The following is a 23787-nucleotide window of genomic DNA, read 5'->3' on the forward strand; positions in this document are numbered from 1 at the left end:
CTTGGGGTATCTACGTCCCTTATCGGGGACAACCATCCCTGACGTGGCCTGTCAGCAGGCATGCCAAAAGTGTCGCTCACGCACAAACACATGCGAACACACTTAGGTCATGTATGCAATGCACCAAATATAATCTATGTCTAAAAAAAGAAAGCATGCCTCTCCTGTCTTGCTATTTACCCTTTGATCCCTCTCTGCCCTCGTTGTGATGAAGAATACTCTGAAAGTCTGTCTATTCTCGTACTTGTTTCGATAGGCATATGACGGCTTCGCCAGCCTCGGCATCTCTCGTCTCCTGGAGCCATCCGATATGGTGCTGCTGGCCATTCCTGACAAACTAACAGTAATGACCTACCTGTATCAGATCCGGGCCCATTTCTCTGGCGAGGAGCTCAATGTGGTGCAGATAGAGGCCAACAGCAACCGCAGCACCTACAAAGTGGGTGACTTTGAGACTGATACAAATGCATCAATAGACCAGGACAAGTTCTACGCTGAACTGAACGATGTGCAGCCCCGCAAGGCTGACTCTCAGGCTGCTGTTTCTGCCAGCGGTGCCACCACTGAATCTAACACAGCTGAAGCTACTGAGGGAGAGGTGAACGAGCAAGGTTTGAAGGCCGAGGTAGGAGCAGTTTCGGCCGGCTTGTCGACTCCAGCGCTGTCACAGTCCTCGCTTCCTGTCCCATCACCGCGCACAGTATTAGTTTCCACAGCAACAAACTCAACCTATGTGATGGCGTCAGGCTCTGAGGAGAGGGGAAATCTACAGAAAGCAAACACTTTAGACCTTAGTGAGTTACCACAGCGAGTGGAGATGGAGAAGGAAAGGCAAAACAAGGATGAACCAGGAGAGCAGAGAGGAGAGGGAGCTCCCGAACCAGCGTCCCCTACCAGGAGAGGAGCTACTTTGTCCCACTCGCCACCCCATCCGAAACTGGGCTTCTCCTACAACAGGGATGCCGACCTCATCAAGAAAAAGAGGGCAAGCCTGCGTCACTCAGAGTCTGAGCCTGCATCAGATACCAGCTCTTCTCCAGTGAATCATACAGATGCCCCAGTCAAACAGGTAAATACACATGAAGCCTAACATTTCATACTTTATTAACACACTGTAGTGTTTCCTGAATATTGTAAATATATGACGTTGGAAAGTAATCAACTAAATTACACACGTCTAATCTTGAGTCCAGTGCCTTAAAACACCTCTGGGTCAGTCTGTATGATCTGGACTAATTCTAACTGCTTAATGCAGGTATTAAGATTCTGACAGCGTTTGCGTGCAGATTCCTGCTTTTCCCCCTAAATGAATTGTTCTCATTTTTATCCTTGCACCCTGAATTTGATTGAAACTTTCACAGCTACATCAGTCAAAGACAGAGGATACAGTGAACATTCATTCCCTTCTGACGCTCGCTAAGCTTCAAATCCCGACCTCGTTGATGCGGTTGCAGAGATGACCGTACTGAAACTCTCCCGTTCTGCATTAGATGTTGTCGTCACCTGTCTTGTAGCCGAGAACCAGACGCGTCTGGGCCGAGCCTTTAACACGTGGCAACTATGAAAGGCACTGGGAGAACCCCCTGCTTTGACATTTCATTATATTTTTCATTATATTTCTCATCCCTGCAGTTGATGGCAGTCGCACCGTGACTGCTCAGGCGTGGCGATGCTTTGCACCGAGCACACATCATCTCGTCTCTCACACACGCCCTGTGACACACACCTGTATGTGCGTGTGTGTGCACAATCACACTGAATGCACTGCTGTCTGCGTTGGTTAACCCCAGATTACTGCTTGTTGTTTACAAGTCGAAAGGTCACAGGGCAAGCGGGGGGCTATGACAGTCATGACATCCCATTTTGATCTGCTTTTATCTAGTTAGCAGGATGTATCCAGGCCAGATTTGGGGTAATATTGCTAAATGTAAAAGCTCTGCTTACAATACACCCAGAATTACCTTGCAGATAAAATTCTGACTTCAGTGTGTGGTTTGCTTATTTGCCAAAGCCGTCATGCTCTCCACACAAATGGACCCAGACAGGGCTATGAGCCCAGGTTCCCCTCAGAGGGTGCATATCATAGGGAACATACCTGCTCCTGGATTAGAAAAGCATAGGGCTGAATTAATCCCCCACTTGCTGCATGTCCAGTAAAGAAATGTGAAAGCCGCTTGTGTGATAGTTTGCGGCTGAAGATAAACACATCACTCACCATTCTAAACAACATTATTGGTTTCATTCTTCTGGGGAAATGCTTTGAAAATTAGGAGTGCCTCTTTGACCACTGCAGTCATGATTTATTTTCTTTTTAGGAGCCACGACCTGCCCCTGTGTCGAGCCCCCCAGCTGAGAAGGTGAGTATGGTTTAAAAGAAATGGATTGTTTTAGTACTTCAGACCTTGATTAGCAAGTGGTAAATTATAAGGAGAAGCTACCTTACATAGGAAGTGGCCGCAGTCTTGAGCAATAGGGCAAAAACACGGACAGTTGGAGATCCAAAGGCTGAGTAGTCATTCCTGTTATACTTCTTTAAAGTCCGCTTAAAGTCAACTGCCTGGGTCCATGCATAGGTGGTGTATTTTGATATAAATTCTCAGTGAACAAGTCCAGGCAGTCACAAAAACTAAGCAGGCCGGTTGGCATCAGCATGGACCTTTGCGCTTCCCAGGTAGACCCTAGCGGACTCGTGGATGCGAAAAGTATGCAACCTCTTTTTATCTTCTGTGACTTATTACCCAGGTGATATACTAGGTATGGATACCAAAGATGATTTCATTTTTATATCATTAAGAAGTTAGATTTAAAAAAGCTATATATTATTATACAACATTCCAGGATTTTTTCCTCTATCTGGCATGCATGTTTATGCCGCATTGGCAACCACCAATTGCTAGAGAAAAAATGGTTACTCCACATTTGGTTGGCGAGTGATTGCTGGAGGCTGTCGCACTTCAAACCTCCTTGCAGTTTGTTTGGTCACTAGCGGTTTATGACAGTTGTCACTGGTTTGCCTGGAAGACACTGACTTTTAAAACGTAAAAAGCTGAAGTTGACCCATTTGAAACCTGTTATTTTAGTGGTAATGCACAACAAAGTTTCACTACCGCTCTGTGGTAGAGACAAGTTTGCAGACAAGTCAACATCCTCCATGAAAATCAAAGTTGACCACGTCAATCTGCTAGCATCCAAAGAAATCACAAGGTTTTTAGTGCAACACCCTCTTTGCAACCAGTTTCAACTATGGGGAACCTGCAACCTCCAGCAATCACTCACCAATCAACCCTGGAGGTTGCCAGGGGGTCACCGGTCTGTAGGTCTGTGTGATTGAGGTCTGGCTGAAGAAAGCTTACCTTATTTATGGCACAATGTGATTACAATGAACCCTTCCCAGTCTCAGTTACAATAGCTTTAGTTTTCTGAGTGTATCCTCTCTCTTTTCACATGTGTAGAAGGTCCTCTCTCGTCAGGAGGAGTTGAAGGAGAGAGCCAGACTCCTCTTGGAGCAGGCCCGCAGAGATGCTGCGATGAAAGCCGGCAGCAAATACATCTCCAACTCAGCTGCAGCTGCACCAAACAGAGCTGCAGGTGTCTGTGATGTAAGTCCAAGCCTTCCTTTTTGTCTGTGTGGGATTGGAGGTGTTGGTATTGTCCACTTAAAAGAATCATTCTGGTAGAGTTTGATCTTCGTTTCATCTGCCCAAAGAATGTTTTTCCAGAACTGTGCTGGGGTTTTTTAATGTTTCTTTTTTACTGTAGTCCAATCTGGACTGTCTGGTCTTGAGGCGTATGACTGGCTTGCACCTTGCAGTGAACCCTCTGTATTTACTTTCATGCAGTCTTCTTTTTATGGTAGACTTGGATATCGATAAATCTTCTTCCTGGAGAGTGTTGTTCACTTGGTTGGCTGTTGTGAAGGGTTTCCCTTCACCATGGAAATGATTCTGTGATCATCCACCACTGTTGTTTTCCATGGACGTCCAGATCTTTTTGCGTTGCTGAGTTCACCAGTGCTTTATTTCTTTCTCAGGACATACCAAACTGTCACTCCTAATATTTTAGCAGTTTCTCAGATGTTTTTTTTTCTGTTTTCGCAGCTGAAGAATAGCCTGTTTCTCCTGCATGGAGAGCAAAATCTTCCAAATGCAAGCACCTCACGCAAAATCAACTCCAGACTTTTTTTCTGCTTAACTGATAATGACATAACGAAGGAGTTTCGTCACTTGCACATGAAATAACCTTTGAGTCAAAGTACTCCAATTAAAAACTGAGCGGCACAACTCCTAAGAAAGCTGCCCATCTACACATTAGGCCATGACCATTATGTAACCATTACTGGAATATGTTTAAGTGAACAGGTTAAAAAAAAACAAAAAAAAAACTTGTGTCAGTGTCCAAATATATATGGACATAACTGTAGATGTGGACATTGTATCTAAGAAAGGCCCTGAGAGTCAGGATGAGGTCTGTGTAGTGAGTAAAAGCTTGCTTGAATATGAGTTTTGTTGTATGGCATCACGTCAGTGTGCAGGGAAAGCTAATAGGGTGACCCCACACCTCCTCAACTTATTCAGCGCCCTCATGTCACTTCCAGTCTCTCTATTTGCTGCTCACTGCGCTTCCAACATGCTGGAAAAGCTTGTCCAAACTGTCTCATCCTGTGGCAGCCCACTTTGGTGAACACTTTAAGGAAAGGCTTTGAGAAGGAGAGAAGACTTTTCCTTATTAACTTCTGCTGAGACTCACTTACACTCTGGTGTGTGGAACATGTCAGTGTGGAAAGCTCAAATATGGATGGACTTCTTCGCTCTCTCCTCTCACCCTAAACATGTCTCCCCCTCTCTCTCGTGCTCTCTCTCTCTCTACTCAGACTCTCTCTTTGGTCATCTTGACTCTGCACAATTTTTATGACATCCCCCACCAATTTTGCTGCCCCCTCACTTTACCCTGAACACTGAGTAAATGTTGTACACAAACACCTGTCAGCAAAAGTACATTCATGGTAAAAAAAAGAAAAGAAAAAAAGAAGGGGGCCAGAAATCGCTGTAGCGAAGCAAACTAGACTAGAGAAGATGCGAGTGAAATTGCCAGCTCTGAACTGAGCACGCTCCACTGAACATAATATACTGGGAGGAGGGGGCACACTGATGAACCAGGAGTTACCCTGGGAAGGCACTGTGGTCAAATCCTCCGTTATGTTTCCAAATATTTCAGAGAAAAGGAAAGGGGGAGGGTTAAGAAAAAAATATGGTCTTGTGAGAATTGTGACGACAAGGGATTTGAGGGTAAAATGAAATAAATACCTTTTGGTAATGAAATATCTAAAAGGCAGCAGCCGCATGCCCCCTGCGTTTGCTCCCTGAGTCCTTAAAGAGAAATATGCCCTTGAATTAGATGTTTTTAAAGTGTGTATGTGTGTGTTGTCGGTGTTTGTTCATGTTTGTGCGCCGGCCACAGGAATAACCAGTTCGGCATAATCTGAGGAAATAAACGAGGACCTTCCAAGGACTGGGAGCCGTTAAAAGTCTTCAGTGGAAGAAAGCAAATTAAAAGAGTTTTTCAAAGCTGTTGCAGTGCTGATATATTTCCTTAGCCACAAAAAAAGGTCCTCTTCTGTCCCTTGTTGTCTGGCAAGATGGCGGACTTCACTTAGATTAGCTCCTTAAAGTAGGCAAACCCACCCCTCCACTCTTTCTCTCTCTCCTCCTTATTTCCTCACTCATTTCCAAGGACAATTGGTTAATAACCCCTAAACACACACTTACTTACACATACACACACACACACACACTCCTCTGCATAAAAAAGGAAGGGAAGCAAGAGGGGTGGGAGGGAGATATTGAATTGTTTACACTTTTTTTAATAGAAAACATTGATCAAAGGAATACGACTGGCCTCGAGGCCAATGTGCTGATAATTGTTAGTGATTCAGATTAGATTACTTGATGTCTTGTTTTGATTAGCATGAGTGTGTGTGTGTCTGTGTTATCAGCTGGAGAGGCCCAAGCTTTTCCCATTTAACTCTCCATCTGTCTAAGTAGGTGCTTTGTGGTTTAGCATGCATAGGGTATAATTTAATTCAGCTAAAGCAGGCTTCGTTCTTCAAGGGAAACGGCTAATGTGAGGGAAAGGTGGGGCTTACATTAGCTGCTTTAGCGTATAGCTTTCAAAGCACAAACGACAAATGAGTCATCAGGTGTCATCTTTTAACTGAAATCATGTCGTACACAAAGCTGCAGGTGTCAGGATTTTTATATGATAATGCAGTTCTCTTTTATCGAAAAACTGATACTGCAGAAAACTCATAGTTTTAGTGCTAATTATATTACACTGGTCAGCAGTATTTCAGGAGTTGTCTTCAGAGATAAAATGAGCTATTACTTATTTTGTCTGCCAGCTCTAAAGAAGTTAGAAGTTAAAATGGCTCATTTTTCTGGCATTTTTAAGAGATTTAATTTTTCCTGTTTTTACACTTGTGCACTGATTAGATCAAAAAAAGATCAACTCAGGTGAGATTTAATATAGAAATTTAAAAAATCAAAGCTTATTCAGCTGCTGGGCCAGGCCAAAATGTTGTCTAAGTGGGATGGTGTGAAACAGTGATTAATTGGAGATTGATTACCCAGAGTGTTATGACATACATCTCAAATGTTAAAAAAAAGCAATCGTTATTTACTATTTAACACTGTAGGACATCCCTTTGAGTGTTGAGACTAGTTATGCTACTTAGGTTTTAGGTTTGAAACCTTCTTTCCCCACAGCTAACACTAAATGTGACAGAAACCTCAGAAACATATACAAACTGATACATGATCAAGCTCAGCTATACTAGCTATCTGTACTAAAATCAGGTCTTCATCTATTCATGTGAACATAGCACGAACAATGTGTTAGACACTTGTTTGCTCTGTGTGTGTGTGTGTGTGTGTGTGTGTGTGTGTGTGTGTGTGTGTGTGTGTGTGTGTGTGTGTGTGTGTGTGTGTGTGTGTGTGTGTGTGTGTAGCCCTGTTCTCCTGACCTATGCTCTCCCTCCTGCCATCCCTAATTGTAGCCCACAGTCACTGCTTCTTTCATCTAAGGTCACAGGTTCCTCTCTTTCTCCCTGCCTTCTCAGTCTTTCTCTCTCCTCCTCACTCCATTTCTCTTTCATGTCAGATTTTTGACTTCGAGCCCCAGTTCTTTCCTTTCCCATCTCTTTATTTATCTTTGTCTGTCCTCTCTCTGTAGTCTTTGATGGATGACCAGTACTACTAATTGTTCTGTGCTCACCAGCGTTGGCCTCACCACCTCCTCCTCCTCCTCATAGGTGGCCTTCACAACATATCAGTAGTCACTGGTGCAGATGTCTTGTAATGTTGTAATGTCACCACCCCCTACCTAAGCAGTAGCCAAATGGGTGTGACAAAGTGGATGAGAAGACCATTTGTCTACATTCTTAGTTAACATTCTTGTTTTGATTTAACCATATTTCACATGTAATCTGCAATAGGCAAACATCTACTATCCCGGGTTTGTTTATGTTCTGCACTTTTACAGATTATATAATATAACATCTTGGTTTAAATCAATTCATGCAAGTTTGTTAAGTTAACATGTTATTTATTTCAACTGTTAATTTGTATTGTTTGAACTTATCTTTACCTACCTGTCTTCCAGAAGCAAAAGGAGGAAATGTAGTTCTACTTCCTGCTTTATACCTTCTGGGTTCATCTGAGGTCACAGGAAGAGACCAAGGGCAGGAGGGGAAGAATTCTTATAATTTAATAAAGTTGATTTTAAAGGGTTTATAAAGAAATAGATTTAATGTTGTGATATGTATTGATTACACCAGAGTTTATGTTGCCAGTCAAGAGGAGTAGTAGAGGATGAATATAATCATGTTCATCTCACCTACCTACTGAATGGAATAGTCCAGAGGAGAAAGTGTTTGATTAAGGGGACTATTTAAGCAGACGAACTCAGGTGTTTCAGAAGAAGGGTTCAGGTCAGTGTAGCTGTGTGCAGTTTGACCTTAATTTCCGTTGATTTAAGTTCAGTTATGTTTATTTGAATTGAGTTTATTATAGAGTTGAGTTTCTTATTTGTTTCTTTGTAAATATTCTTGGGCCACAGAATGGTGAATAAATCACTTGCTACACTGGACAGCATCAGTCTCCTGCACTTCTTTGACCGCTTAAGTCGAGTCCTACCACAATGGGTAATTAATGAGCTTTCCTAAAAATATCTAGACTTTTTTTTTTGTCCTTAGTCCTGACATCCCCAGTTTTGGTTTTAGTCTTTCTTTTGCTCTTTGGACTTTCCCACTGTTATTCTTTTAATAGGAGGTGTGTGTGTGCGTGTCTCTGTGTGTCTGTTCACTTCAGGTCTTCTCATCCATTAGCAGATGAGAACAGTAATTTCACACCGGCCTGGCCAGGCTAATTATCAGGATCCACACTTGGTTTGGGGAGAAGTGTGTGTGCATGTGGACCCACAAAGCAAAATGTGCAACTATGTGTGTTCCTTTGCAGAAAACTGTAAAGCAGAAATTTGTGTGTGTGTATGTGTGCAGATTTGTAGCACCTGTGCATATTTGAACGTCTTTTTTTTATTTTGTGTGTGTGTCTTTGAGTATGTGTGTGCTTTGCTTGTGGAATGCGTTCAAGAGTGCACGCAAATGCCTCGGTGTTTTCCAGGTAAGAGAGTTTCCCTGCTCACTGACTCGTTGTGATTCCTATAATTGGGTCCCGTTTGATTTTTGCCGACCAGCACCCCAACCACCTCTTCCTCCCCTTCTTCCCCCATCACCCCCCTTATTCCTCTTCCTTCTCCTCAGCAGTGGAGAGGACTCCTGGGTCTCTGCTGTTGTGACCTGTGGGTGTTGTCACTCACTCCCATCTGCTGTCTGTCCTCTCATTCTGACTCGTCTGTCATGTCCTCCTTTCTTTCTGAATTAGATTTCATTCTGTTTTAAATTGGGGACCAAAACAAAGCCCTCTGGCTGTACTGTGATGTATGTAAAAAAAAAAAGAAATTATTATTATTCAAAAAAAAAAAAAAAAAAAAAACAATAAAGAAAATATCCAAGAGCCATTAAAAAGGTTACCTTTTACCCAAGGCCCTCTGACTGAACCTTGTGTAAAAGTCCCTTTAAAAGAAAAACACATTGTGTGTTATTTATTTAATTTCATATATTTCATTATAACAGGTTAGTATTTTGTCTTTCCTTCCTTCCTCCATTTATTTTGACATTTGGGACCAAAACAAAGCCTTCTGGCTGAACATTGTCATTTTTAGGAACCTTTTCAAATGCCGAACATGGAAGTTGTGTGTGAGTTCTTCCTGTTTTATTTTGGAAGCATTACATTCAGGTCCTCACGAGTGGCCCATTATAACAGGTCCCTTCTTTTTACATAAACTAAAATAATCCTGAAAAAATAATCTTAGTCCTCACATATTCTGATTTCGGTTTTGTTCTCATGGATTTGACCATTGAAAATCCAACCAGTAAAGGGTTGTCTGTGCAGCAGAAAGAGGAAAGAAATGTCTGTTTTGAAAATGCAAATATGGCCATATGCACTCTCCTTTTTTGTCCACACTTTATGTTCACACACTGTTCTTTACTCCCCTCCTCCTCCATCTACTCTCCTTTTCAGCTTTCTCCCACCAGTAATAGTTTTTCTCCAGGTCTCATTTTAATGTGGCTGCAGTGCCTTTCTTCTCCCAGTGCTCATTTTTTCCCCCTCTTCTCTTCTTCCTCTTCTTCCTTCCCTCACCCCCTCCTTTCTTCTTCTTGTTCTCTGTCCTTTTTGAAGAATCTGCCCCTAATGAAACTAAATAGTTTGGTGGGGAGTTTCTTTGGACTATGTGTGCGTGCTTGTCTTGGAGTGTGTGGGTATGTGTCATGGCCGAATTGGCTGGAGTGGAGATCAAAGGCAGTCTCTAAATCGAGTGTGTGCGTGCGTGTGTTAACGAGCAAGAGAAAGACAGCTCTCTGAATTGCATCACAAGAGCTGATCAAGCCATCAGAGAAGAAAGCGGTAACTCACTTACACTTACATACCTCTCCTGAACACATGTACCTCTCCTCCTTTCTCTCTTTGTTATATTGTTCACGTTTGACCAAGTGGAAGTGTCAAATGTTTTTCATGTCCATCCTCTAACACTGGTGTTTTGCCTTTTTTACTTTCTCCCTCGTTTTGTTCTGCTTTATGAATAAAATACAGAGAACAAAGTATCAAGTTTAGAGAACGTTTAAAAATTGATGCAAAACAAAGGCATTGTGACTCAACAATGATGTGATCTTGGTCACAATGCAGAATGGTTATGTAGGATGCATCATGATGTCTGCGTAACTCAAGAAAAAAATAGACTCAAAGTCAAAAAGGACCTGCATATTTGTTCAATGGTCCGTTTCAACAGTATAGTTATGACACTTAATTTTATGCATAGGCCTAGCCAATGTCTGCTGGCTCCAGCTCCCTGGCTCAGGACAGTTAAAACAATCAGGCCTCTAAAATCACTTCACTCAGAGTTTTTATGAAGGTAAAATCTATCCATTGAAGCCCATTTTCTTTTTGTAAAGATGAAAGCGTATATATAAATGCTGTTAAGTCGATCCTTTTAAAATGAGAGTCTGTGGAGTTTGGTTTGGTTTTTAACAATAACAAACTCGTTTAGTAAACAAAGAAAGAAAGAACAATGCAATAAACAAAATATTCTAAATAAATGAAATAACAATTAAGACCAGAAATTAAAGTGAACTTTTTCAGTCGGAGGAAGTCTGAAACATGGAAGCCTTAGTGATACACAAAGGATATTAAAGAGAAACTGATCCGACTTTTTTAATGCATCATTTGAAGTATTTGGAACAGTACTGAGGAAAATTAATCGGTTGATTAATGAAAAAAATTATCTGGTACGAATGGGTTTGTCAGACATGGTACAATGACCTGTTACAAACTGCTTGCATTGTATTTTAACAGCTATTTTGACTAACAACTGTTATCACTGGACCTGCACAAACACACCAGTCTATCTGGAATAAGCTATAGTGCCTCAGTGAATGTCTCCGCCTTAACCCCGGCACTTTCGAGAACTTTCTCAGGAAGCAGTAGTGGAACTAACACAGGCCATAACTTCTAAAGTGAGTTCTGTTTTCTTCAAAAGAGGGCAGGGAGTTGATCTCATGTTCTCCGTTTCTCTATTACTATGTCCCTCCGCCGCCTCCTCTCTCACCCCCTTCACCTTTTTTGTCTCTCTCTCCCCAGCAATTATCCTGTCTATTTAAAGGGCAGAACCTTCCCATCATACTCGTCTGTCAGAACGACAATCTGCTCTGACTTTTGTGTGCATGTCCCCACTCAACCTGTTCTACCTGTCCTACTGTACAAGTGTCCTTTGTTAAGTATACACACCGGCTTACACACTGTGCTGAGGACAAATTGTTAATTCAACTATGGAACCACAGTTAAACAGAACTTCAAAAGTCAAACACACTAACGTATTTGCTCATTATTAAAAAATCAGCTGAATTTTAAACGCACACCTTTGTTCTTCTGCCACATACTCAGTACTTCAAAACAATATTCTGTCGTATACAAACCATATGAATTTGTTTTTCATGCAAAATGTCTCCTGTGTCATTCACACATGATTCCACTGCTGCTTCAACTGTTAACAAGTAAGAGATACCAAAAAGATTTTGCACATACAGTATGTATAAACAAAAACTAGATTTTTATATTCTCGAACCACAGATCATTTTGGCTCTGTACACCACCACGGCGGATTTTTAATCAGACAATTAAGGTATGATTGAAATTCAGACTTTTCGCTTCAATTCAAGACATTTACCAAAAGTACTGCTTTTTTATACATAGCCCACCACTTTCAAGGGCTCAAAAGTAATTGAACAAGCAGGTTGATGGCCAGGTGGGCTCGTTCCCGCATTCACTATTTAATGACACATGAAGAAGATATAATATCTGAATTGATTCCACTTTTGAACTTACAGTTCATTGCGCTTTTCTAGATCTCTCAATGAGGACTAGAAATGTCAGTGCAAGTTAGGGGGAGTTCGTAAGTATGAAAAAGACTAAATAAACTCATCAGAGAGACAGTAAAAACGTGAGGAGGAGACAAATCAATAATCTGGTACTTTCTCAAAAACAGGGAATACACTGGCCAGCTAAGAGACACCCCAAGTCCTGAGAGACCACAGAAGACAACAAAAGTTCATGATAAGAAAAAATACTTCACAACATCTAACTAAGTCAAGAACACTTTTGACATTGTCAAAGTCTTAAATCAAGAGATGCCTTCATGAATGCATATAGAGAGGATTTAAAACAAGATTTAAACTACTAGTTACACTCGAGGCTAAGAAGGGCAAAAACAGCTTAAAGAGACCGCACAGTTCTGAGTAATCGTCAAACAGATGAAACCAGGATGAACTTGTAACAGAATGATGTCAAGAGAAACATATGGAGGAGGAGAGAAATGGCTCATGATCATGATTATCTCAGTTTGTCTGATTACGTCTGAGCTCCTGACAATAGGAGACTATGTATAAAAAGATCTGTAATTTCTAAACCTTTAATGGAATACTTATGTTAAACCCCTTGAATTAAAGCTGAAAAACTTCAATCTCATCTTGATTATCTGATTTAAAATCCACTGTAGTGCAGTATTTGTAGCACCGGCTATTGTCCAAATACTTACGGACCTAACTGTACTTAAAACCTCAGACATAACCTTGCACACCACTCCTGCATCTTTGCAGTTGCACATAAACACACACACAAACACACAGGTGCATAAGCCGCACTCCTGCTCAAATTCCACGCCGACATCTCTCAAATTTATATTTATGTACATATAACACACACATACAGGCACACACAGACCCCTATCATGGGCACGCACCCGTCGAATCATAATTAGGCTGTGTCCTGGTTCTTTGATAGCCATGTACAGTGGCTCTTCTTTATCTTTATCAAATGCATTGATCGCTGTGGGCCTCGCACGCCCATTGATCCGCGCACTCTGTCTGGAGCCAGCCGATAAGCTCTCCCTTTCCCTCCCTCCCCTTCTTCCTCTCTCACTCCCTCTCCCTTCTTTTCCATTTCTGTTTTTACCTAAATTTGAGGAAAAATATTAGATTTATTAATTTGGTAATATTGTCAAAAATACTGGCATTGCACCTTTCAGTGGAATAAACAGATAATTAAGCCAAACAAAAATCTCTGCTCTTTGTTTAGATGGGGGTTTTTTTAAACTGGAAAACCACATTTCCCATAAATCCCACTCCTTCCTGTCACCAAGAGGATGATGATGTTTGTTCCTTTCCACCTTAATCTGCTCGCTCATCCCAGCATATAGAGCTGTAAATACCTGCATTAGCTGTGTTTTACTCTGAGGATAACATTCCAGAAAGGATCTGGGAAGACTGGCCTTTCAGCATCTTTGTAGATGTTGAAGTATTAGTTATCCATCCATAACCTTATAACCTCATCTGTAACCATAACTTCATTATATTTGTTGTTGATTAAGTATTGCTGAGTCACCAGATCTTATATATTTAGGTGTTAAAATGATATGAGCATACTATAATAGATCATTTTAGTGTTACTGAAAATATAACAAATATTTTGTAACAAGTAACAGATTGCTGTCTAATAAAATCTAAGTTTCTAACTTTAACAATTCTTTGCATAGAAACTATTGAAACTATAGTGGACTGTATCTGTGGGCATTCCTGTGTGGTTGCTTGAAGGTTCATAAAGATGCTTTCTGTATTTAGTGATGTTTCGACTAATTTGTTGCTGAATAATTATATGTAAATGACATTTCTTGTTGTGATTATCATAAGTAGGCACATGGTGATATGGTAACAGAAAATCAGAGTTTAACAACTAGCTGATTTCTACCTGAATCTCTGTGGCTTTTAAACATTGTTGAAGAGTGTGTGATTACATGACTATTTGATTGGCTTGGTGTGTGCATGTGTGTTCTGTGGTTCTTTAGTGTGAGTGTGTGAGTCTGGACAAGATAGAGACCTAAAGCACCTCTTGACTGTGAATTAGCCTGTCATGACAAATGTCTGGAGCTGCATGACTGGCTGCCAGACTGGCTGGCTATCTGGGAGGTTGGCAAACCCTTTTAGATAGTGATTGTGTCCGCGTCCCTTAGTGTTGGTGTGGGTGTGTGTGCGTGGCATGACTGTGTGCCCACGCCAGGTCTCTGTACATGACCAGTGGTGCGTGCCCTCCCTCTCTCCCTCCCTCCCTCCCTCTTTCTACTTGCCCAGAAAAGAGCAACCAAGGCGACAACCTGCTCCCCTTGCTCAGACAGAGCTTCCAGAGCGGAGAGAGGTCCTCACTCGACGCCAAGCCCACAGAGGAACCCTCTGTCTCAGACTCGCACTCATCCGTTCAGCCTCTCTTCCACTGGATGTTCCCAGCAGTCAGTGGAAGACAGTGGAGGATTGTTCTTGCTGTCGCCATTTAAAAAAGAAAAGTCTCTATTCCTCCTGGGTTTCCATTCTTGAAGCTGTGCTGCCCACCGACCACCAGCTGACAAGCTTTCTCCTCTTTTTTCATTCTTGCTTTTTCATCCCAGCTTTGATCACATAATGATTTTTCTGCTGCTTTTATTTTTTCTTTTGTTTTTGGTGTTTTGCTTGTTTGTTTTTTTATTAAGTTGCATTCCCGTGGCTTTTTGGATCCACCTTTGTTGTTGTCTTGTCCAACCAAGTTAAAGCACTGTTGTATCTATTGCCACTTTCCAACTTGGAAGTACTGAGTGTAATCACCACTTAATTTTAACATTATGTCCACTAGGTAGCATTTAATCTCCACATGCTCAGCTACTCTTCCCTAAACTTCTGGCATATTGTGTTGCTACAGAACAATGAGTTGTAATTGGAATTGCAGCAGTGGTAACACTTGAGTGGCCAAAATAAATCTCAACAGGTTTTGAGAAAGAATTAGAAATTTGACAGTAACCAGAAACGACCTCTCCTCACCCAAGTCTACATTATTTAGACCTTTAGACCATCAAAAGAGCCTTTTTTGACCAAGTGGGGCAACAAAACATGTTTAAGTCTTATTATCACAACCACTGTTTATTTCTCTTTAGCATTCTGAAGTTTTTGTGCAGACTCTTAAAGAAAGTCGTCTTATACTCTTCATTGTTAATTTCTTAACGTTACCAACACAGAATGCACATACAGACATCAACGTCTGTAAAAGTTAATGCCACAAAAGGATTTTATATGACAAACTTTGTCTTTCTTGTCTTTCACACAGTTTCACATTTTTAAAAAAGCCCTTCCTCTCCTATCCTTTGCCCCCTCACCGACCCACCACACACACTCTCTCGGTTCCTTAGCTGAGGGAGCCAGGCGGTGGTTAGATGCATTTTATAGTAGCATAGTGTTAATCCTTGCCTCTGGATAGGCAAAGTCAATTTCCCATTTCCTGTCCCCAAAATGGCTAACAACAATAATGCAATGGGATGTTTTTATGGAGTGTGTGTGTGTGTGTGTGTGGGGGGGGGGGGCTGTGTGGGCTATATGTCTATATAAAATGGTACAACACACACTCTTGAACTGGTAGTTGTCCATATCTGTAAAGGCCAGATTGTGTATCGGAACCAGTCCATAGCCAGAAGGCCGTTAGTGACATTACTGTTTATTTTGCATTTATAAAAAGTGGGAGAAGCATGCTTCTTTAACATAATAAAAAGTAAGGATTGAAAGTATAAAGAAGAAAAAGCAGTTTCTCTCTGTGTGATACTGTTATGAGAATGTGACAAAACAGAAAACACCTATTTGGGATCATACCGTGCTACATCCCAACGTTTGACACAAACAATATAGAGGATGGACATAGTAGTATCACCCACGTTTAACGTTCTGTTGGGAAGTCTCAATCTTGGTTGTCGCTATTATTGTTCTTTTGAATCTACAAGTCCACAGAAAGAGTTGAGTCTCTCATTAACACGCTCATCAGTAAAGACGTCAGAGTTTCTTTAAGGCTCAGTCCAGCCATTCTACAGATGACCTTGGTTTCAGCTATACTCTTTCCCAGATATCATAGGTGAAGGTTGAAATGTAGATGGATTGGGCTGTTGGCTCAGCTTTCTCTTCTTCACAACATTTGGGTACAGTTCCCTGATAACTGCTGACGCTGCACCAATCCATTGGTCCACCTGTCATTACACTTTCTTATCAATCCTGAATAAGACCCAGAGATACTCAAACTTGCTTAGGCTCCCCTTTATCCTCCAACCAAGAGGGACCATTTTGAAATCTGAAAGTCTTCTGTGTCCCACAAACAACTTAATAACTGTTATGATCATGGCACAGACCAGATATAAAGCATTTTCTTTTTTGTGTTTTACTGATTCTCCCTCCCTTGTTTTCACGTAACAACCTACGTGTGTGCTATTAGACAAATAATAAACAGCTCTTTGTTGGTTATAACGCCATAAGCAAACTAAATTGAGTCTGGATTCAGGTACTTATTTTATAATTTAGTTATGAGGGAAACATTTGCAGTTGCAGATGTCATTTCTGATGTCTATATCCAGAGCTAAGTTACAACATCAACCCCCTTGAAAGGGTTTTTCCTGCTCACAGTTAGATGACTTTTGTGGGTGGCTCCACCTGAGGGTAAAGGTAATGATTTTGGATTTGACCAAAACTACTTTTTCTTTTATTTTTATTATATATATATTTTAAAAAAAAACTTTTCTTATCCTTAAGTACATTAACCCCTTGCTAACAAAAAATGGTTACAATCATTTTAGTAAGTAATTTCATAAATCATTTTATTAAAAAAAAAAAGGTAGGGATTTTCCTATGAAATGCTTTTCCTTTTTTCCTCTACTTAGGAAAAACTGATACATGTAACTACTAAATGTGTTTTATAATGGGTAATATAGTCTAGACATCTAATGTTTAAACAGTTCATAAACAGTTTTCAGGATATATTTGATCCTTTTCCTGTTTGTTTAGTTTCTTGTTCCTTTTTTTAAGTGCTAACAAAATATATTTATGGATTCCTTGCTTTGTTAGATACTGAGACCTGGGAGAGAAGTATTTTTCTTTAAGTAGTGTCATCATTTATTTTTCTGCTTGCTCTTTATCTATCTCTCTGTCTTCTTTTCTACTGCCACTGCCTCTTTTTTTTTTTTTTTTTAATCACTCTCTCTCTAAGGTGTGTTCCCATCTCCCTGTGGGCATCCCCCTGGGCTCTCTCTCATACACATACACAGAGTGCATTAGGGTTGCTGTCATTTACAATACAACCCCATTGTCCCCGCCAAACAATGGCTACAAACAAACAATTGACATGGAAATGGAGAGATGTAGCTCATTAGCGGGCGCTGCTTGTTTTGTTAATGGATAAATGGGCGGCTTCAATAGGCCAGCCCTAAAACCCCTGCCTCAATATGGAGAAGGCTGATTAACAGGAAACCACAGGGAGGGAGAGCAGTGACAGAAAAATGCAGCTTCATTCTCCCCTGGGTCGTATGTGGCTGTGTTTGGGGGGGGGGCAAATTTAGGACTTTGTGTGTGTTTGTGCTTAAAGATTGAGTTGTTGGAAAGATGAGTTTATGTTAACTTCTGCTGCAGTGGCTTAAGTCATGCAGGCATTTTCATGTTTATTAAATTCAGTCAGTATATTCTCTTATAACTTTTCCCATCTGTTTTCAGTGCCGTTCAGTTGCATTCACTCTTGTGTTTTTCTGGTATTTTGATCTACTTTTGGTCCCCTATTTTTCTGGAAATCACCCGCTGACATTCCTGTCATTTTAAATTACCTGTCCAGGATGTTTGTTTACTACTGCCTGGTTACTGTATGTAGTGATGGCCTGCCCAGTGAGGGTGCTGCTTGGTGGGGTCATCATCTGTTAAGTGCTTGCCAATTGACATCATCAAGGTTTTCGTGTGTGTGCGCGCGTGCGTGTGTGTGTTATCAGGGGGATCAGATTGGATCGACCTGAAAATGGCATTTCTGCCATTGCTGTGATGGTGACAGCTCAATACTGTATCTGTCTAGAGCCAAGATGGTGCGTGTGCCTATCTCTGTGCTCCTAGCTCCATAACGCAGTGAAAGGTGTACATGCTTTTCATAACAAAACTTTTTTTTATTATTTTTAAGACTTGTTTTGTTTACGTTTTAGGGCTTGGTGAAGTACCAGGTGTGTACAGATCATAGTTTCATGCATGATGATTTTTCAGATGCGCTCAAGTACCATCATGAGTGCTTTAGTCAGCAAGGAGTAAGAACAACAAGTAGGAAATTTACAAGTAGGAAAACATCACTGAACGCAGTGATTTCTTAAGCATAGGCAGTTTATTACACTAATAATTGCGCATTTATAAGGTTACACCATCATTGCTGGGTAATACTAGCTAGTTAGGGTCATTGAGGCTGAGCAGTCGCACATAAGTATAGACCAGTCGGTGACCTTCTGGCAACCTCTGGTTGCTAGGGAAAAATATATATTCTCAGTTTCATTGTCACAGGGTGAAAATGGCTGCAAAGCTAAACCTAAAACATCCTTGCGATTGATTTGGTTGCTAGCGGACTGCAGAATATATACTTTTCTCTAGCAACCATTGGTTACCGGGGGTCACTGACTGGTCTCTAGTCTACTGGTCGCCTGCGTGAATGGGGACTTCCCGCCACCATTTGCAACCAGTTGGGGCATACTTATTTTTCCCTCTGACTGGTGTTTGCCAGATGATTGCTGACTTGTCTCTAGGCCAAAGAGTGATACAATAATATCAGAATCATTTTTATTAGCCACGTTTGTATACACATAAAAGGAATTGGGCTACAATTATTTCTTTACTCTCAGTGTATGTAACAGAGTAGACGACAGACAATACTGACATCACCATATCAACATACAGTAACAACATGTATAGCATGTTCAGGTACAGAGTGCAAAGATTTTGGAGTAAGTTACCAATTTAAAAAAAGGATGGAGAAGTAGTTACTATATATACAGTGTGCATATGGCATGCTTTAATTCAGCGGGCTTATAAAGCCCTAAAACAATGATAGACCATTAAGCAAAGCAGTCATATATATCTAAATAACAGTTATAACATCAATACCTTCTTAAAATGATGCAATGATGTGGAAATAAATGCGTGATTTTTTTTTTTTTCTTTTTGAATATGTATCTGTCCAAAAGTCCCTGAGAGTTTTTTTACTCATGTGTGCAGGAGCGGGATGCTGAGCGGCGAAGACAGCTGAGAGAACGAGCCAGGCAGCTGATAGCCGAGGCTCGATCCGGAGTCAAGATGTCCGACATGAGCCTGCTGGATCCATCAAGCAGTGGTAAAGGTGGCAAGGCGGGCACTGCTGGAGGTCAGCTCACACAGCAGCAACAAACATGAAGTCTTGATAGAGAGATCATTTCCATTCGCACTTTATTTATCCACATTAGCACACTTTCAGAGTTTTGTTAAAAGCATTTGTAATTAACTAACATTCACTAATGCTCATGGGCTGTAATACAAAAGAAATGTCACAGTAGCATGCTTTCGACATGCACTCACTTTCTTCATCCACACATGCTAAGACACACACATTTCCATTATGCTCTCTAAAGGGGTTCTACTTAATCCTCAGAGAAAAACAAAATGTCATTTGACAACAGCCGCGGGTCTAAAAAGCACCACCCTTATATTCAAACAAGCAGTTTGCCCTGCAAGTCCTCCCTCGTCTCGTTCACCCAGTAATTGTTAATCAACACAACGCATTGTGTGGCCAAATTATGCTCAAAACACCAGACACTTCTAATAACAGCTTGCAGAGGTAGCAAATGCTGCCCGTGTGCATTTCCCACTGCTTTCCATTTCCTTGAAATTGGGGTTATTATCGTAATGACCATTATCAGGCCTCCAGAGTCATTTGTTTATGATTCCTCAACATTACACCCCTCTTTCTGGTTATTCTCTTCAGGTGGATCAGAAAAGGGAAAGAGGAGACAGCTGAGGACAAAAAGTGAGAAGTGGAAAAGACAGTTAAACTAACTTGTGTAGTTGTGAAGAGGACAAAGAAAGACAAAGTGTTTGACTGATTAAAAGCAAAAGAAAAGTAGAGAATATTGAGCTTTTCTGATGAATTAAAAGGTTTATCAAAATGGTTACCAGTCAGTGGTTTATCGGCTAAGCATTGATGTTCTTGAGATGATTAGACAACAAAAGATAGGTCAGAGAAAATACCTAAAAGACTGAAAATGGCGATGCACTTCTTTTATGCTCAGAAAAGAAGAAATCAAAAACAAATAATCCCTTAACGAGGAGTAAACATTCAGCGACATGTCGGGCAGAAGAAGAGGAGACGGACAGTGAGGCAGAGGGCGGGTAGCACTTGATTTATTTGCTCTTTCAGCTTTTCTGAATTGGACTAATTGTTGATCTCATTAAAAATGGAGTTGGAGGAAAGAACGGAACAAGGGAACAGGAGGAGGAGGCGGTGGCGGCGAGGAGAAGAGAGAAATGCTGTGGGCTGTGATACACAAGGCCTGCCGAGCAGAACGGCTAATCCTAGCCCCTCTCTCTCTTCCTTCTCTCTCCCTCTCCTCCTTCAGCGCCATTGACAGTCCTTTAAGTGCAGCTCGGGCTGCCCGCAAAGAAACTTTCCAAACTCCATCACCATGGCCTCCCATTAATTAGGCCTCAGCCAGCCACGCAGGAAGGGCGCTTGCTAGCACGCTCCACATCGCAGCTAGCAAATTAGAAAAGGAAAAAAAAACACACACACACAAAATGCTGTTATGTTGACTCCCTCCTCTTCTTTCTTTGTTCTTGGTCTCTCCCCCACCAAGTAGTAAATAACGGAGGAGGGAGCTTGCAACACTGTGTACTGATTATATTGTTTTAATCCATGGTGGGTTATCCATGCAGTTCCATTTGAGTTTCTTCTAACGTGCTTTTCTTGTTTTGTTCCTAATGTGGAGACACTGTTGTTTCTATTGAGCCCCTGTGCAAATTTAATAGAATATACACTCATGTTTTTGTGGTTTTTGTTCCCCCTTCGTCTTTTATCTGGAAAAAGAAAGGCGGGTAACAGATCCTTGAATTGGTGGAAATTAAACTGGGGTCTCATTTTCACTTTGTGTGTCAGATATTTTTGCGAGCAGGCACTAAGCCCACACAGATCGATGTACTCAGAGACCTTTCTTGTCTCTCTTTTGGAGTTTGCTGCATTTTCATGCCAATAAATAAACGTATTAACTAGTGTATCTGTGTAGATAGAAAGAAAATGTGCACAGAGCCCTAAAACTTTCCATGAGTTTTCTGCAAACAAAAGCTATCATAATATATTTACTGTTGTTTTGAGAGCACAATGTGGATGGAGATGGTTAACAACAGGATCCTAACACTTATTCTTATCACAGACTAATATTATCACAAACTAACCAAATGTCTCTCTCTGTACTCCTCCTTTATTCTATATTGTGTTCTCTTAACAACTTTCTATTTTCTAAACTTCATCGTTGCCCTTTTTTTCTTTACATCATCACCATCTCCTTTTTCTTCCTTCCTGCTCATTCTGCTCCTTACTTCATTTTTTGCCTCCTTTCTACTGTCCAACTCCATACCTACAGATGTTTTGGACGGAGTCAGACGTCATCATGAGGATGTTGGTGTTACTGGTGTAAGGGGTGAGGATGAGGGAGATGTGAGGGCCGAGGAGGAGCAGTTCCACTTCGGTGGTGATGATCATGCTGTTGATTCCGCTGCCACATCTGCATCTGCACTGCCTACTAACCTGCTGCCACTGGAGGCTCTTCCAACTACTTCCAGCACCCAGGGCCCCCTGGAGCTTACTAACCCCAGCTCTGAGCTAACCTTTTTGGGTAAAATAACTGGCTGACGCTGTGCAGTTTTGCATGACTCGCTGTCTTCTTTTATTTTTCTAACTAATTCATGACCTGCCTGGACATTCTTTAACATCCCTTTTAGTACCTAAATCCTCTTTGCCAATCGTTCACTCAAGTTACATTGAATTACACTGTCTTCAATTAATTACCATTTTAACCTAATATCTAACAGATAATGCATTTCCAAAGATACTTCATTTTTGATTTACCAGATAGTGAGAAGTTGTTATCCATCTTTTTGTAAATTTATCCATTAGATTTTGTGCCTGTAGCTCTCCAACATGATTTTAGGTCCCAAACATAGCTGAGAAGAATTTACTGCCCAAACCTAACCCAGAAGACTTTAGTGCATAAACCTAACCACTGGTTTATGCACTAGTTGTAACATTTATAACCAATGCGCTGGTTGAGCTATGTAGGTATTTAATTATTACCAGGCTGCTCATTCACTTATTTTTTCGTTTAGTCACTTGCCTGAGCCCAAGCTTTTCATCTTTTCAGTTCATTTCCACAAACTACTCTTCACGCACTCTAACTTAGTAGTTTGAAGCTGCCATACTGTCTGTGTAAAACTGTTGGGGTGTTTTTATGTTTTCTTTTATAATTAAAAAAAAAAGTAATTAAAAACTCTGAAAACTGCTCCCTAGACATAAACAAAACAAAAAATATCTTCAGTAAAGCATTTGCTCAAATCTTCAGAGGTAAACTAATTACTTTGTTTGTATTTCATTTACTTTATTTGCCTCTTTAATTTCCTGTCGATGTGAGATAGGTGAGAGTACAGTGAGGGGACCAGAAGAAACAGACATTAATAAAAAACAGACAAATGCGTCCTCAAGCTTTGAAGTTCAGTATCTCTGCACTATTTTTGTTTCACAGTTGTGTGTAAGGTTTTTTTTGTTTTTTTTTTGCTGGTAGTAATTTTTATGTAGTCTTGAAAGCAATTGATTGTGGTGATTGTAACACTAAGTGGCTGATACCACTGTTTATTGTGTTAATATTTCCACTGAAAATGGGAAGTCAAGGTTATTCAGCCTACCTGCTCCATTGTGTATATGTGGTGTATTTGTACGTTTGCATTCAAAAGCATGTGCCTGTGCTTGGCATCTGTATACATGCATCCTCACACGTGTGTGTGTGTGTGTGTGTGTGTGTGTGTGTGTGTGTGTGTGTGTGTGTGTGTGTGTGTGTGTGTGTCACGGGGGGAGGTGACACATGAAACGGTCGCCCTCCTGTTCTTTCATCTTCTTCAGTGCAGTGCTCTGGCCTGGCAGGGGAGCTGTGGTTACCAGTCCCTGGAAAATAAAGCTGTTTGCAGCTACTGGCAAGCAGAGAGAGGGAGGGAAGGAAAAGGTTAAAAAACAAAGAAAAAATGGGTGGAGCTAAAAGTAGGAAAGAAGTCAGATTTTTGAAGATCAAAATCACCTTCATTTATCTGTGAGCATAAGGGGTGGGATTAGACTACATGTACACTCAGAACCTGGGCGATAATGCAAACAGGATGTAAGACTTCCTACTCTTTCCACGTGTTTGTGTATACTGTATATGTTGTATTCTCACATATGTTTGTTGTGTATATATTCCTTATCTGTGGGTTTGCCTTAGTGTGTGGATGTTAGAGCTGACTAAGTCGCTTCTCTTTTTTGGTTTTTGTGTAAGTGTGACATTGATATAAATTGTAGAAATAACCCTCTTATTGCTTATCAGTTTGTCCCTTTCTTTCTCTTCAGGTACAAACAGTAAGCATGTGGATCTGAAGCTGAAGAAGCTGGTGGAGGTCAGCCCAAGAGGAGTCACTTCTCCTTCATCCCCGTCTTCCACCTCCTCCTCATCGTCACCCACCGCCTCCTCCTCTACCTCCCCGCTCAGCCCTGCAGAAGGACTGGAGGT

General features: G+C 41.0%; 1 protein-coding gene across 5 annotated transcripts in view; it reads left to right on the plus strand.

Annotated features, from left to right (window-relative positions):
* The window catches only part of ehbp1 (EH domain binding protein 1), a 171230-nt gene that overhangs the window by 101036 nt on the left and 46407 nt on the right, over positions 1–23787 (plus strand). For 2 of the 5 annotated variants that reach the window (XM_085427306.1, XM_085427307.1), the window contains exons 13-18: positions 257–1069; positions 2316–2357; positions 3453–3599; positions 19229–19373; positions 21622–21678; positions 23628–23785. In XM_085427306.1, the coding sequence (XP_085283432.1) occupies positions 257–1069; positions 2316–2357; positions 3453–3599; positions 19229–19373; positions 21622–21678; positions 23628–23785 (1362 nt within the window). Of the gene's footprint in view, positions 1–256; positions 1070–2315; positions 2358–3452; positions 3600–19228; positions 19374–21621; positions 21874–23627; positions 23786–23787 lie in introns of all 5 variants that reach the window. The other 3 variants (XM_085427305.1, XM_085427308.1, XM_085427309.1) reach the window with 3 other exon arrangements.

Source organism: Rhamphochromis longiceps, linkage group LG13 (assembly GCF_057381845.1).
Source record: "Rhamphochromis longiceps isolate RC_006_pf linkage group LG13, R_longiceps_female_GT1.1, whole genome shotgun sequence".
In the NCBI taxonomy this organism is placed as follows: domain Eukaryota; kingdom Metazoa; phylum Chordata; class Actinopteri; order Cichliformes; family Cichlidae; genus Rhamphochromis; species Rhamphochromis longiceps.